Source organism: Rhipicephalus microplus, chromosome X (genome assembly GCF_043290135.1).
Source record: "Rhipicephalus microplus isolate Deutch F79 chromosome X, USDA_Rmic, whole genome shotgun sequence".
Taxonomy (NCBI): domain Eukaryota; kingdom Metazoa; phylum Arthropoda; class Arachnida; order Ixodida; family Ixodidae; genus Rhipicephalus; species Rhipicephalus microplus.
In genome coordinates this window covers 152,085,407-152,102,746 of record NC_134710.1, presented here as the reverse complement: position 1 = coordinate 152,102,746, position 17,340 = coordinate 152,085,407, and the positions used below count along the sequence as shown (strand labels likewise).

Sequence of the window (17,340 nt, the reverse complement as noted above, 5' to 3'; positions counted from 1 at the left end):
ACGGGTGGCTGGGGATCGTCGTTTCTGTCAAAATAGCGAAACCGAAACCTTACTGAGCTCTGAAGCATTAATCTGGCGCACACACAGCAGCTGCCACACAATGCGAAGGAAGCTTTTTAAAACGCGAAAGTTTTTGAGTCGTATTTACGCGTCGATATTTTTGCCTGTGCTTTTTTTAATCTTGTGGTGATACATATCTGCGGGTGCTCGATGCTTGTTTTTGTTCGTTCGCCTTGCGCAGTGCTTGCGCGCATCTATGCCATCTATGCGCACTCAGCCCACACTTCCAGCGCATTGAAGCCTGTGCTTAGCGCGACATGTCTTCCGATAGTAGAACCTATTTTCGGTCGAAAACCACGCACCATCACTCTGGAAGCAGAGTCGCTTCGTCGTACGAGCATGATGACGTTTTTGTGCTGTCGCGGATATGAATAGCGAGAGGTAAGCGGTCATTGTGAAACATTGAAAACTGGGGTCGATGCTTTGTTGCATTACATAAAAGTGTTGCCAAGAAGCTATATGATGTGTGGACTGCATTAGAACTTTAAAAGCTATTGTTGGATTGCCCTTACTGTACGTGGTGTACTTGTATACGCCAGTGGATCACACAACTGCCGTTTCCTCTTTTTCCTTTTTTTCCCAGAAATTATTCAAACTGACGAATGGCAGTAGAAATATTTGACGCCGACCATTTGGCCATATCTGCCATCGTTACCGTCGGACTGCAGTTTATTTTCTTTGTCATCGCAGCAACATTTCATTTCGACAAGTTAACAGATTTCGCTGGTGGTGCCAACTTTATTATACTGGCCTTGACTGTATTTATTCTGTCACAGGTATGTATCCCTTACATATGTCGGTCGTTACTTTTGAAACAGTTGCATTTTCGTAGCGGCACGCATTCATGTACGTGTGCACCATTAGAAATAGCAACGAGATAAGAAATGCCCTTTATTAGAACGCAAAGAAGGTTTTTTTTTTTTTTTCACTCCCTGCTGATATGTTACTTATCTAGATATGGGAATAGGGTAAATATAAAGTGTCTAAGGAAAAGAAGGGAAAACCACATCTACAAATAAACATGATAATAATAATCACAAGTAAGATGAGTGCGTGAAATTCTGCCTTTATTATATCGCAAATCAAACAGCTAAAATTTTTAATGAGGCCAATTCCTGTAAGACAGTTTACAAAGTAATCCGAGGCCTCTTTTGATAAAGCTGCAAGGCATATGCTAATGACTTCATAATGTATCATATAGGTTATGTTCGTTTGACAATCACAGCAAAAATCTTGTTCATTATCAGTAGCACATAAATGAATATTGAAAACGCATAGCAAGGAATGGCAAAAACATTGAGTTGTTTTCTTGTTCCTTTGTCTATTGCTTATAACGAATGCGTACCGACTCATCCAACTTTCATTCAAAAATTTTTCTCGACAACATCGAAGGCATTCAAATATTATGTTTTTCACAGTTTCTAAACATTCAGTCATATTTATCACAGTAGGTATGTACAGTACCCTAAGCAACGTAAATATAGCTCTTCATCAATGCTATATTCAATTGAAGCCAATCATGTAATGTCTCATTTTTCATTTTATTTCTTGTTTAGCGTGTCTTAGGAAGTAGTGCTTCTGAGCTGCCCAAATGGACTTTAGTAAAAAAACTTGAAATATTGTTTTGTAAAATGTCGCATATTGAACTTGCAATATAACAAATTATTTGTATTCACTTGGATTCATCATCATCGTCATCCTCAGCCTATGCTAGGTACCTTGCAGGAGGAAGGCCACTTCCAAATGATGTCCACTGTCATGTGCCAGCTGATTTCATTATGTGCCTGCAAACTTCCTAATTTGATCATCCCACCTAACTTGCAACAAACTTTGGTGGCACCATATGGTGGTTTTGGGATATTAAACCCTACATATCAATCAATCAACTTTGGTGGCATTTCCTATAACTCAGTATATCCATTCCATTGTTTCAAGTGACTGCCCATTATCTGTCCTATGCATTGTTGGCCAGCCCAGGTATCTCTCTCTCGCTTGCATAATGTCAATTAGAATATTGGCCACCAATGTTTGTACCCTGATCCATTCTCCTGTCTTTCTCTCTCTCAATGTCACTACTCATATTATACTCAATTTTTAAGAACCCTCATTGCTCAGCAGCTTCACCTTTTCATACTAGATTACATACCTTAAATTTCTTTATTGCATACTTACATCTTTCCTAGTCCCTCAAAAAAACTGTATTGAATATATAGCTCAACTAGTTCACAGCCAAGGAAGACAAGTGCAGTGGAGCTCTGGATGTGAAATTGGAGACTCATCACTTGTACCCAGTTGTGACTGCTTCATATGACACCAGTTATTGTTAGCTTATGTTCACACACATACCACAACCTGGCTGCCAAAAGCCCTGACCATTCAGCTCTCGACGATATAAAAGGGAGCATTGTCACCCATCCAAGATAAGCAAACGATTGGGAGAAGCACTTTGAGCTATCAACAACACAGTCATTGTATGACCTTCGAACACCACATAAAGTTGGCAGTTTGTGGTGCCATATGACCACCACCTCCACCTTTATTAGCATGGCGAGTCTCATTTTCACATCTGCGGCTGCACTCTGCATGGACTTTCCTTGGATAGCATACAAGGAGCTATAATTAATTATTTATGAAACCCTGTAGAAACTGAGGCGGTGTACCATATATATATATATATATATATATATATATATATATATATATATATATATATATATATATATATATATATATATATATATATATATATATTTAATCGTGAGCTACCCAAAAACCGAGAAAAAAAATACAGCACGAAGTTGTGTTAGTACTCGTCTAATATCCCATAAAGCTTTCGTTTAAAAAGTTACGATGACTCTTACTTTGCTTAGATTGCAGTGAATGTAGCAGAGTGTTATTTTTTTATAGTATATTATTATTGCAAGCATGCTTTTAGCCAGCAACATGCATCCAAGCGATTGGTATCATGTGCTGAACTTTTCATAAAAAATTTCATCTCTGGATTATAGTGCATGCAGTTTTAAAAATATGCGTTTACTCGAGTCGTGCATGCTTGCGGCAATGAAGTATAATCTTTTTTGCAGCTGCCATTATCAACAAGTAACAAAGCTCCTTATTTTTTACCAGATTAGTATTTGCATTAATGTTTGCATATACTAAATAAGTAGACTAAATACCATACACATTTAATACCATAATACTATCAGTGCTATCATGTATTTTGTCAGTTTTGATTGCTGTCATGTAGTCACGACTGACAGCTAGTCTTTTGCACTTGTTCTGAACTAATGCCAAAGTTAATCATACTAATTTTATTTTTATTATTTATTTCAATTTCTTAAAGGCCTAGTAGAAATTATGTAGGAGGGCAGTAGTAATTATGCAATAAGGTATATAATGATCACATGTAACGAGGAGGTATATAATATATGAATACAGTACAAATGGCATTGCTACAAATAAAAAAAAGAGAACACCTAAATTGTTGTCTCTTTAAACAGTGATACTGTATTTTAAATATTGATTACTAGTAAGCAAACAAAATCATGATTTATTTGTGTTAAAAAAATTAAGACGGATTAGTAACCTTAAGCATTGGTGCATTAGTAAGGGTAACTATCTATTGTGGTAAAGAATTTTAATACTATTGTCAACACAGAGGATTATTCTGATATATTACTGTTCTTCCTAAAATTGGTTCTGCTTCACAATATACATAAAATATTTTCAACCCAAGAATATTTTGCACTGTAAAAGCTTAGTAATCTGTTAAGTGAAAAATAAAAAGTGATAAACACCATGTGGTGGCAAAGGCCATGCAGTGTGGAATGGTATGGTCAATATTAAATGTTATGCTACTGTTGTTAATTATTTGTCATCTTTGAGCATCATTGTGTCATTTCATTATTACGTGACACAAATTAACTTAATAATACAGAAAGTAAAAATTTAAAAGTGCAGTCGATGTTTCTTGGCTCTGGTGCAAAATATGGAACATGATATTTTTTTGGAAACTTTTAAAATGATATGCACTGTGTACATGTTCATAAGCTGCTTTTTTTTTCTTATGTAGCATAACATTTTTGAAGGTGCATTTCACTAGAATAGACATACTTTTAATACCTAATATTATTTTTAGCTCATTTGTAAAATGAACTGCATATAAGTATTTACAGTTACTCTAAAAATTAAAAATTCCTTTAACACAAGATATATATGTAGCTGAAAAAAAAAAAAGTCAAGAATACTAAGTCACGATTGTCTCTTTCAGACATATAGCCCAAGGCAATGCCTCATCACTGGTCTCGTCTGTCTGTGGGGTGTGCGTTTATCAACGTTTCTTCTTTTCCGGATCATCAAAATTGGTAGAGATGAGAGGTTTCAAGAAGCTAGCAAGAATATTGCCCGTTTCGCCATCTTCTGGACCTTCCAGGTTGGTTGAAATTCAGCAATGGCAATCAATGGAAAGTTCTTCATAGTTTGCCAAACCGAGCCACTGCAGCTTTGATCTCATTAGACAATGACTGGGAGACTGATTTCGATTCATTCCAGATGGCAATCAGCCTTTTGCACTACTTCTGCTATGATGGTTTGTCATCATAATAGCAGTGGTACGGTGGCTAGAATAGGGAGGTGGGCGGAGCGCCACGCGTTTCCCTTGCCAGAGAGGGTCCCTCTGCACGCTGATGCCGCTATAAGAGCTCTTGCAAGGGGCGCTGCATGGTACAGCTACCACCGTCACAAATCACCTGAAGGAAACCTAGCACTCAACACCGTAGCATTCTTTCTCCCCCTTTTTTTTCGGTGTTTGTGTGGTTTTTATTGTACGTGGATCATACATTTTTGTGAATTGAAAACAATGCCCTATAAAACAATGAAAAAAGTTTAACATTCTTGCTTCATTCCTGACTGCAACTTTTGGGGCAGGTAGGGGTCTGCAAAAGTTCTAAAAGCTCGAATAACGGATCAAATGGTTTTTATTCAATTCAGTACTCACGAATCGAATAGCACATGTTTGTAATGCTGAGTATTTTTCCGAGCATTTAGCACTGGCGGAAAACTCCAGAGGAGCAACACATATTAGAACGAGACAGCACTTATTTGTTTTAATTGGTGAAGTTTTGTTTAAATGGTGGCAACAAAGAACCTCCTTGAATTCTGAACTAACCACTGTATTTGAGTGAGCAGTTAAAAAATTTTTATTGCCTGTCACTGCCTATATGAGTTTACCCCATTTAACCTAAGAATGGCATTTTTTCTGGTTAAAATTAATCCTAATGATCCTTTTGTTAATGTTTCTGACTAATAATTCCAAATGAAATATTGTTGAAGCATAAAACTGCTCTGAAAATCATTCTCTTACTATTCGAATATTATTCAATGTGTATTTGTATTCGATACCCTGTCATTTATGCTGTTTTTTTCCTATTCGATCTGGTTTGTTCACTTACTATTCGAATATTATTCAGTGTGTATTTGTATTCGATTCACTGTAATTGGCTATTTGCACAGACCTATGAGTACATGTCACCGGCAGAAAAAGCATCTGTTTCGTGCACTAGTGTGCAACAGGCTGTTTGAGATGTGGGCTCAAGTGACACTGAGAGTTGATGCTGAATGAGTGGTGCCCACTTCCTCTATTACATTGCTTGCTGTATGTGACAATAGATCATATTCTTTGTATCAGCTGTCAACTAGACAAAGCAGCTTGCCTCAACATCAAAGAAAATGGCACCCCAATTCTGGTACCAAGTGGGACCATGATGGTGGGTGTACCACTTAATTGAGCATCTTGAGAACAAGCTGACTATTGTTTAGACGGCTTGCATCTACGCCCCGCTGCGGTGGTTTAGTGGCTAAGGTACTCGGCTGCTGACCCGCATGTCGCGGGTTCGAATTCCGGCTGCGGCGGCTGCATTTCCGATGGAGGCGGAAATGTTGTAGGCCCGTGTGCTCAGATTTGGGTGCACGTTAAAGAACCCCAGGTGGTCGAAATTTCCGGAGTCCTCCACTATGGCGTCTCTCATAATCATATGGTGGTTTTGGGACGTTAAACCCCACATATCATCGTATCAGGCTTGCATCTACCCAGCCTGCTGCAGACATTTAGCAAATGATTGGGTAAATGTCACATGTTGGTTGCTCTGAGCATGTCATTATGTGAATGCAGTCAGTTACATGCTTTAATTGCTTAACTCACTGCATTCATTTATAAACGAAACGTAGCTTTTTCTGGAGACTGCTTTTTATTGCACAGATCAAAAAAACTTTGTTCATGTGCGAATGTGTTTTTTTTGATAATTTTTTTACTGCCACCAAAACGTACACACGACGTATTGAGTAGCATTTAGGGGATAGTAACAGGTCCAAAAGAGCAGGCAAGTTCTTAACAATATGAATGGGCATTGCATATGACTTCAATGAGTTGCAGTGATGCATAATTTCAATTAGCAAAATGGCAGGACAGAAGCTAAAGAAGCAAAAGAAACACGGTGCTCAAATTAAGTGAGATGCCTCGAATGATATCACTAGCGCGCAGTGCTGCTCGTTATCAGCCTGCTGCATGATAATGCATGTGAACGCTATTTTTCAAAGGACATGAAGTCAACACCTTATTATTGCCCATGCTGAAAAACAAATCAATTAGCATTTGAAAGTGTAGCATGCAAAAGATATGGTGAGCCATGTTCCTCGAGCACAAGCGAAGCTGCGCTATACGTCGTATGCTCAAACCACACGCCCCTGCGTACAGCGCCCCTTGTGGCATCGGTGCATTTTGGCGGCCGTTTTTTGAGGGCACTTTTCACACCTCCCTATTCCAGACAACCTAGCAGTCGCTTGATTTGTGAGTAGGCAGATCTCTAGTGTTTGCATCACAATAAACAAGCACCTTCATTCATGTGTACGCTTATGTCAATTATCAGTACTTGAACAGCATTCATTTCACTGCTTATTTGGTCCCGTGCTTGCAAAAAGTAGAGTGTATTGTTGTTCAAAAGTTACACTTATTTAATTTTGCATATGTATTCTTTATAAATATGGCAATGCTCATTGAAGGGAATTGGAAGGCACCAGAAAAATTTGTTCTGTTTAACAGGAGTTCTGGTCACTGAGAGTTGAACAGGGTTGCAGAATACAAGCCTACAAGCAATCATATAAAAGGCAACTGTTCCTCAAGCCACTGTACAATTTAAGAGATCTCCATTCACTGAGAGTTTAGTGTGAAGCGTTAGCAAGAAATTTTGTTACCGATAATTTATTCACATCAACCAGCTTCATGTTGGACATCACTCAGGACGGGGAAAGAAGGAAAGGCAGGGTGGTCAACCAGATGCACTTCTGGTTGACTATCCTGCACTGAGGGGAAAAGGTGAAGAAATAAAAATAAAGAAATAATAAGGAAGGAGCCACTGTCAAGATACATGTGCACCTGTCCATTATGCACCTACGAGTGATCGCTTTACCCGTTTGATTTTAGAAACAGTACCAACTTCAGCATTATCTTGCTGGCCTGCAACATGTAGCCCCATAATCTGAGGATCTTCTCTTTTGAAAATGGTCTGTCATCTAGTTTATCCAGCACATTGTCAGTCAGAAGTTTTATATGGCTGTGATGAAAGCTGATGCAGTGATGCTGCAACTCATCCAATATGGAAGACCATCACTCGGAGTTTGCTTGAAAGGGTAATTATTTATTACAGAATAAAAGCAATTCTACTTCTATTTCCCTAGGATATGTGACACTTCATGGTGCACCTTTCTAACCAATGTAATCTGTAAGTGTTGATTCTCATGTCACATTTCACTATCCTCACACTGGAGGTCAGTGCAGAGTGTGTGCAACTATAGTGGTAAAAGCTGATGACTGTCCAGTCCATGCCTCTTATAACACAATGCCTGGAACATGATTCGCAAATGCACTGCCCTTTTATCACCTATTCTCTCCTCCTTTTTAACACAGAGGTCAGCACCTCTTCCAGCATTTCCTTGTAAACATGCACAGCCCTCACAACTTCTCCCGAGTTGCTGCCAACATCATGTCATATGACTAAGTGGTACAGGAATCGAGCGCTCTCTCACGCTACCTGGTCACAACATGCACCATGAGGTGTAGCCTCCACAATTGGCAGCGATGTTGATTGATGTGTGGGGTTTAATGTCCCAAAACCACTATATGATTATGAGAGACGCCGTAGTGAAGGGCTCCGGAAGTTTCGACCACCTGAGGTTCTTTAACGCGCACCCAAATTTGAGCACACGGGCCTACAACATTTCCGTTATCGGAAATACAGCCGCCGCAGCCGAGATTCGATCCCGCGACCTGCGGGTCAGCAGCCGAGTACCTTAGCCACTAGACCACCGCGGCGGAGCGATTGGCAACGATTTTCCATGGGCATATAGTTAAAGATGGTGTTCGTTGAGTACAGTGTTTCTTGCATGAGAACTCCTAAGAACATGTTGAACAAGCTATCGCTGAGAACGCACAGGGAGCTTAAGTGTTGAAGCATCATAAAAAAAACTGCCGAGGAACAGCTGCTTAATTAGTACTCCCAAACAATGTAAGAAATTACTCATACGTCTTTGCTGTCTTTTATGTACCAGTTCTCAGAATTGGCAAACATCTACCTAGGGTCTTTTTTTTTTTTGTTAATAAAATACTTGACCCTTTAACTCCTGATGAACAAAGTAAAGAGCGAAAAAAGGATAATGTGGTCTAAGGCAGACAAACGGCAGGTACTTGTCATCTGTCCATCCTAGTGCACATTCTTTTTCCCGCTTTACCCTCATTTATCATGAAACACCAACTAGCCCAAACAACCACCTTTCTCATTTAACTCTTGCATGAGGTAAGAGGGCGTTGCGCTTGGTCAGTACTTGAAAGTCCATGTGGGAATGCTGACAAGGCATTCTGCTTTCTTCATTCCCACTGCATGAATAGTGCCTACCTAGTGCAATTCATATTCTCGACTACAGAAAATAGGCACCTTTTTTGCAACCCTTGCCAATTGTAATTATTTTATGCTTCACTGAAGACACAATGTAGTAGCTCATTTTTAACCTGGTTATTCATTATTCCTGACCAGCTTATATTTTTTTATTATTAAGCATTCAGACTATTGTACTTCAAACTTATGTACACATTTAGAGAAAAACTAGTTTAAAAAGCATTTTCCTATCATTTTTTTAATTATTTGAATAAATATTTGGCATGTTGTTTAAAGGGCCGGTCAACAGGCTCCGACTTTTTTTTTTACACCCCCCAAACAAACTCGCGAATTCGTAGAGTATACTGCCGCGATCACGTTTTCTGAATATTACAATGCTGTGCACCCCGCTGAGCCTCTATTTCGAAAAACTATTCCCGCACATCTTTCTTACGCCTCACCAACCTCCTTCCACGCGCAGTGAGGTCAACTCGGCAATGGGCAACGTGATGCAGCACGCAGCTCGTTGATTGGTCTAAACCAGGTCTCAACAAACAGTAGTGAAGTCAATGTCAGTTCCTGTTGCCACCCACTGCTATGAAACTGCCCCTTTTTGGGCCTCACAGCACTTTCGCGCACATGCATGCACGTGCTTCGCCCTCGACATGAGCAAATTGAGGAAAAGTGTTGCTCCATAGGCGGAGTCACGACGACAGGCTGCGTGACTGGGTACACCTTCACCTCCATGTGAGGGAGAAGGGTGGCGAGAGAGTGCGAAAATTTGAAACCAATGTTCTAACTCCTGTAACTTCTTAAATATAGCACGTATTCGCAAAATTTCTGCGGGAGCATGTTCACAAAGCAACAGTGCACGTATTTCTCTTTATAACAATTTTTGGACCTTGACGTTGTTTACTGTCCCTTCAAAGGCCATCTCCAGCTATTTTTTGACCATGCCAGGATAATGGTTCTTTTATGTTCCTTAGACACTGTTCTCACATGCCCGATAACTGAAATGCTCAAAAACTTTGAAAATAATTTTTAATTACCGAAAAAACACAACACAGAAGCTGAAACCCAACCGAGTGCGCTTCTACGTGTGATGTAAAGATTTGCCTAATGCTGCTGGAACCTGCCTGATTGCGCATAATGCCTGCCACATGGCACTATCTGTCCACGCCATCCGCGACGATTGGCTAAAACACTTGCACTGTTATGGTGAATATATGGCAAATCGTGTGTGGCTCACAACGCAATACCACTTGGCACCTATCGTATGCCCACCAACATGGGAAAGGAAATCGCACGCTCAACCAAGGAAGTGCCGGCCAAACCCACACAATTCATAGCAGACAAGCAAACACTGCAGTGGCACATCAGTTCGTCATTTCTGCCACGCAAAACTCTACGTCACACACAATGTTGCCATTAATTCTGGCAAGTGAGGTGAGCGTTTTGGGGCAAGCTATAAAATTCATTTGAAAATAATCTGCTAAACTCTCAAGCCTGCAATTTGGCATGAATAGCACAAACGTGCAAATGAATGTACCCAGTGAATTTCATTGAGATCCACTGACCTCGAAAAATCGCCATAGTTGGCCTTTAAGGCTTCTTACGTGATAATAGTGGTACAGTTGAAGCTAAGTTTAATGAAATGATGACCATGCTCAAATTATTTTGTTAAATCAGAATGTTTGTAAAATTAGGAATAGAATTTTTTGGTCCTTCAAAATGTAAAATTGTAATGTAGCAACACCCTAAAGCCACCACAATATTGTATACGATGCTAACCAATACCCGAGCATGTGGAAAGTCTTCAAGGTTCACCCATACATGAAGCATCTCACATCGTCTTGATATGGCGCCTCCCACGTCCGGGCGATACAGGCAAAGTAGACAATCACGCGAAGCAGTCATAGGCTGCCGATATGCAAAGGCAGGTAGAATGAATGGAGTAATTGTGCAAGAAGGCTGAGCAAGCAAGTTGTGAGGAAACCATCAGTGCTATCTGTGCAAGGAACTAAAGCAACCACCACAGAGTTCCTGTAAGAGCATTTACCTTGACTATAAACCATCATTGCTTTTAGGGGCATCTAATGTGTAAGAGTGCGATTGACTGTCGAGTTAGTTCTGTGCATGGATGCAGCATGCAGGCTCACGAAAATAATACTACGGTCATTACTATAATCACTACCTGTTTTAATGTAATAGCATTATTGTGCAAATTTAAAGAAAAGCTCATTTGTTTTGGAATTAGAAAAAATTGCCACTTTTTTACTAATTTACGTTGGAAAAAACTTCATTCCATTAGGTTTCGGGCCAAGTTGGCTTTGTTAAATTAGTTTGATAACAACATTGAATCCTGCGGGTACCCGCCAGTGAATGGAAATTATTTCTTCTTTAGATCGAAAACTTTGTAAAAACAATTTGGTTTCGCTAGATCGAGTTTTCATTCTATATGAAAAGTTCCACATTTTTACTTCTCAGTTTTGGTGAAATAAGCCTGTTGCATCATAAAGGATTTCATGTTTTTTAGTTCTTCGTTATTTAATAAGTTGTACTGGTCACCATCAAAGTTGTAAAATGCATCAAAAATACTGAAAGCAATTATAATGCTGCATGAAATATTAAAAAGTTAGCTTCAATACTAAGCTTGTAATCATTCAAATAAAAAAACTGTGTTAAAGCATGACTACCCTTTTTTCTTCATGTAACATTTTTTTTTTTTAACGCTCTAAAGTAGTGTTGCTATACTCATCGCTGTATTCTTATCTGTCAAAGCTCTTGTAACAGACAGGCATAGCATGTAGGAAAGACATATGTCACATTACCATGTTGCAGTGTCACCATTTGACAGACTTATTAAAAGCAATATCTGTCAATGAGACCTCAATACCAACATGTCTCAATGCTAGAGAGTGGGTTAAAGGCAAATGACTATTTCTTGCTGTATTACTACAAATTATAGGTATTGAAGTTCTTAATGCACTGACCTTGTGCCCATAAACGCCTCTTTCACTCCTGTATGTCTGTATAGAGAGTGTTTTTTTTTAAACAATACGGATTTTTTATCAAAATTCTGTGGTACTTTGTGTCTAAGGTGGAAATACTTTGCTGTAGCTAAAATAACATTGGAGTGACCAATTACCAAAAACTGGATAATTGAAATTCTAATTATTTGCTTGAGGGCGACTGTTTATATTAGAAAGTTGTATTGCATGACAATTTATGGTGTTTGCTTTCTGAGAAATTGCAAAAGTTAAATGTAGTCTGAGATATTTATTATTGAATTTTAAGGGTGGTATTGAAACTGATCATGCCATGCACATAAAAAACTCAGTTACTTTGTTACGTCAAACTAGAATGACTGTTGACAAGGAAGAACGCCAAACTTTTTGGTGTCGTTAGTTAACATGGCAGGTAACGTTTCCTTAATTAATTCTAAATAAATTCAGTGCGGACACATATGTACCATTAGCAATGTAAGCCCGCATTGGTAGGAGAAAACTTGGCAGCATAGCATGCATGCTTTTTTCTTTTCACTAAATGCTTTTAGTGGGCATTGTACCAAGGAGCAGGAAAGGTTCTGCAAGAGAATGCATTTGTTTTCGAGGTTGTGGATTTCAGAGTTTTGAAAATTGGCCAGTTGTTATGAACAGTTCGATCGTCAAAGTTATTATTGCCTCAAAATTAGCCTTTTTTTATATAACACATATGACTTTGTTATAATACATGCTTTTTTGAAATAGGAGTCTTAATAGTAAATTTTGGAAGTAAGTGGTCACTTAGGCCAGGTAAATACAAAATATTATAGCACAAGCTTAGTACAGGATGTTAAGTCGAGTGTGTTAGCTGTTTCATTTGCCAGTCTGGTTGGTTGGAAAGTGAAATGCTGTGAAAAAGTGAACTAACTGTGATAGAGTGAACGATGATTACTGATTCAAGAAGAAGAAGAACATAAAGGCTGTTGCTGAATCAAGAAGATTCGAGTCAAAGATTCAGTCGATTCGATGGACAGCAGATGAACTATAGGCGACACTGAAGACCATTGTATGTTTGTAAAGTTGAAATCTCCAATAAAGGAAAAAGGGATTGTCCAGCATGATAAAGTGTAGCCGTTTGTTTGCACATGAGGTAGCGATTACTCCATTCTTGCTAGTGTTGTAAGCCTACTTTTGAGTGCCATGGACTTGTAGTTAATGGTGGAAATGAAGATGTCAGCTGCCTTGTGCATGTGTGTCTGTCATAAGAGCCTTCAAATGGAAACTCAAATAAGGTATGAGCTGAGGCATGATGAAATGCAGGCGGTGTGGGTGTACACTGTCAGCCTGCCCGTCATCTTTGTAAACTCCCCGCGCAAGGCCGAGCCCCTGACGGATGCCACCATGACCCGGCTTGACATGGCCGGCACTATTGTGTTTGTCATTGGCTTCCTCTGCGAGGCCATGGCAGATGCCCAGAAGTACAGCTACCGGCAGAACACGTCCAATGCCAGGCATTGGTGCGACGTTGGTGAGTAGTGGCAGTACCTGACCCATGCTGATATGCATATGTAGGCTCGAGTGCATTTGTGTATGACACTTATGCACAAAGTTTATTATAAAATATGGAGGCCATAATGCATGGGGCAAATGCCATCTCTGGACTACGTTGTTTGAAACTCGTACGCTACTTGTGGCAGTTTGAAGCTATTGGTAGTGAATCAAATTGACTTTGTCATTGTGCCAAGAAGATAATAGCCATATTTATAGATGACCCAGATATAGGTTTGGTTGAACACTGTATGGTTTTGACAAAGGCAGTACTCATATCAAAGACCCTTTTCTAGAATTGCTAAGTGGGCTTTTTCTGGAGCATCACTGCTTGAGTTATATGTCAACGAACACAATATTAGAAAGAATTGTCTGTGTACTCTTGCTGTTGTGTACTACAAATCTGTACAGCATTTAAAATAACCCTGCATACAAGTGTCAACATGTGGATCACTTACAAGTATTCTTTTTTAATGAGCACTGCTATTGGGGCATTGCAGCAGGATACTATAAAGACTATTGTAATGTTTTTACAAGGTATTATATTCTGAGGTTTTTTTAAATATTTATACAAAGCACAATTAAGTAAGCAGTGATATATTTTGATTGGAATCCTTATATTCTAAAAAGCATGGCCAGTTGTCTGCATAATACAGCTTTTCTGTTTTTTCTGAATAACACAGCCATCTGTGTTCTACACGTTCTTTGTAACCCTCGCACACCTATATACAATTGCTTGTCCTGCACTTTTTACTGATGTCTACTATCTTCACCTAGCTGCCACAGAACAACCTGTGTGAAAGTAAGGCCTGATTCAGTTTCTAATTATTTAAGTTAACTCAGGTCAAGAGCTAAGCTGATCACAAGTGCACTCCAGTGACATGTATACTGTATACATACAGCACACACGTCACGTTTATTTGCTGTCAGTAAATCGGGGCATATGTTGTCGATTCACTTAGCTGTTTCAATAGAGCACAAATTTAAGTTCGTTACGGTTAGTGCTGTGACCTCTATCAAGCACATTATATTATAGCATTTTGTGAAAACAGCTGAAGCCATGTTCTGTGTTCAAGACATAATTTTTTTTTATTGTGCTTGCTGCAGGGTTGTGGAAGTACTCGCGGCACCCCAACTACTTTGGGGAAATCACACTCTGGTGGGGAATCTTCCTGATCTCCACAAACGTACTTAGGGGGGCCGAGTGGGTGGCCGTACTCAGCCCCCTTTTCATCTCAGCTATCATCCTTTTTCTCAGTGGAGTGCCCCTGCTGGAGAACAGCGCCGACATACGCTATGGCTGGTGCGTGCCACATGTTTAATAAGCCCTGTACCACTTCACCTTTTATGAACCGCATTCAACTTGGGGACACAGTGCATGCTGTGCACCCAAGTAGAATACTAGTTGCACAAGTGCCATATATTACAATTTCTCAAAGAAACAATCAGGTGAGGAATATAGATCACTCAGTGTTTGAGCGAGCCATACTTTGAGTGAGAGTGAAAGTCATTCACTCACACATGACTACATAACAGGCTTTTCTTGGAACATCGCTAACTATGATACATAACTTTATCCAATATTTGGAAATGTGCTGCCTAGGAAAGGAGAACATGGAATGTTTTCCAGCCTCCGGAAGCTGGGAAAATACAGGAAAGGTGTGCTGCTTGTAGATGCTAGCCGAAGAAAAAAGAGAAGGCGTAGCTTTGGCAGTCAATTAAGCTTGCCTTCAGTAAGCATAGTCAACGCAAGGCATTGGCATAATAGGACAGATATATTTCTTCTAGCTCCTCTAATAATGAACCGATTTGAAAAATCGTCTCATTGTTAAACAGTGAAATGCTCCTCAGACAGCAACGTAGAACTTTCAGTGTGTAGCCATAATTTGGAATGAAACCTGGCAAGAGGCTGTCTGAATACAGCCTCTTCAGTCGAACCCCTTCATAAGAGACACTGATATAAGAGGCAAATGAGTATGAGAGGTGCCAGTGTGCTTACATTAAAATATGAGTTTATAAGAAAATGCATAGAAAGTTCTCTGCTTATAAGAGACATCTCATATAAATACAAGCATTGCTGCCCAGAGCATTCCTCTTATAAAGGGCTGTAGTCCCGTGAGAGAATTTGAACCCAGATTCCTGATGTCGTGTCTCATGGCTCTTATGCCACTTAAATGTTTCTAAAAAGTTCAGATAGCTCAAAGCCATGACCCACACTTTCTTCTCACTCACTGATAAATATAGTCCTGAAGGTGGTCATCACGGGATCAAAAGGAGCTGATAGGGTGCGATCTGTACTTATGACAAACCTCTCTATTCTCATAGTACTGTCACATCTATTCCATCATCAAGAGAATGACCTTTTTCTACAGACATTTTTTTTTTTTGCATTACAGGTATAGAAACATGTGATGTTCTGACATTTCATGAGCAGCATATAGCTTGTAAGTGGCTTTAATAGAGAAGGGACTGCCTCTTTCCACAGAGAGCATGTACAATGGGTTACTCTGTTACACATCATAAGAAATCAAAATTCGTCGGGAGTCAACATGACTCCAAGATAATTAAAAATGAAATGCACAACACCACAAAACAAACCTCACTTGTATAAGGGTTTACACAGTCCATGAATGTATGCTTGTGAACCACTGGCTAAAGCGTAATAAAAACTGAAACACACTAAAAGCAGCAGTAGTATAGTGCAGGGGGCCAAACTTTATCACTCTTGAATAATTTTTCAAAGACTCTTAAAACTTTTATTGACTCTTAAAATGTTCAAATAACTGTGGTTAGTCACAGAAATATTGTTCTAAAATTAAAACAAAGTTTAGCACTTTTGTGCTCTCATCATTGGAAAGGTGCTGACTATGCTACTGTACAGGTATTTTTTTCTTGCATGTTAAGTTTAGCTTATTTTTATAGGAAGCAAAACGAAACATTTACAGTATTCCATAAAATTCAACCATAGAAAGTTCTCCAAAACAAAGACTATGTAATGCAAAGTAGAAACAATTTTTTAATGCAAGATTTTTAAATTCATAATGGTAAAATAATCCCTTCAACGCTTCGAGGCTGTGCCATTTCATTTTTACTTCAAATATATAGTTTTTTCATTCCATTCACATATATGGCCGACATAATTTTTCTGGAACAATCGAACATATGAGAAGCCTTCTTGTCTACTGCATTCTTTCATAAAGATGGCCTCAAGCTTGTGTTTATTTTTCACAGTTTTTTTTTATGCACTCCTACATTCTCTGTCAACCTATATGCACATTATTCAACTCACTTTTTTAAATTGTATGGCAAGAACATTGGGCATGGATAGCACGAACAGCTATAGCCAGCATCATGGAAGAAAATGCTGTGTTAGTATCTTGTTCTGGGCTGAGAAAGGCCTTAAGTGCGAGCAATTTTTGCTCGCACTCACTCACCATGGGCCGTGTCCTTTACTTTTATGAAACAGAGCATGTTTCCACAGTTGTACTGTGTGCCAAACATTAGGGCCATTTTGCAGATTCAGGAACAAAGTGTACAACATGCACAAAAAAGCTGTCAATAAAAATACTAAAGAAGTTTGCTACCAAAATAGCTGTGTATTGATGTATTGAGAGAGGCACACATAATCATTTTTGAGACCAAAATGAGAAGTTTGTGTATGCAATTGAAGTTAATTTCAATAGTATACATGTCTAGGATATTTCATATACCTTTGGACAATGTTTCAAATAATGACTTATTCTCAGTTTTATAAGACAATGTCACAGTGTGTGGTGGACTACTATAGTTTTAAATTATATTTTGTCTTTGAACATTTGACTTTT

General features: G+C 39.0%; 1 protein-coding gene across 1 annotated transcript in view; it reads left to right on the top strand.

Moving 5' to 3' along the window:
* Positions 1 to 110: 110 nt before the first annotated feature.
* The window catches only part of LOC119177042 (uncharacterized), a 32,875-nt gene continuing 15,645 nt past the window's right edge, over positions 111 to 17,340 (top strand). The window contains exons 1-5 of the mRNA XM_037428401.2: positions 111 to 441; positions 644 to 836; positions 4,331 to 4,492; positions 13,289 to 13,496; positions 14,624 to 14,819. Of these exons, the coding sequence (XP_037284298.1) occupies positions 663 to 836; positions 4,331 to 4,492; positions 13,289 to 13,496; positions 14,624 to 14,819 (740 nt within the window). The 5' untranslated portion in view covers positions 111 to 441; positions 644 to 662. The remainder of the gene's footprint in view (positions 442 to 643; positions 837 to 4,330; positions 4,493 to 13,288; positions 13,497 to 14,623; positions 14,820 to 17,340) is intronic.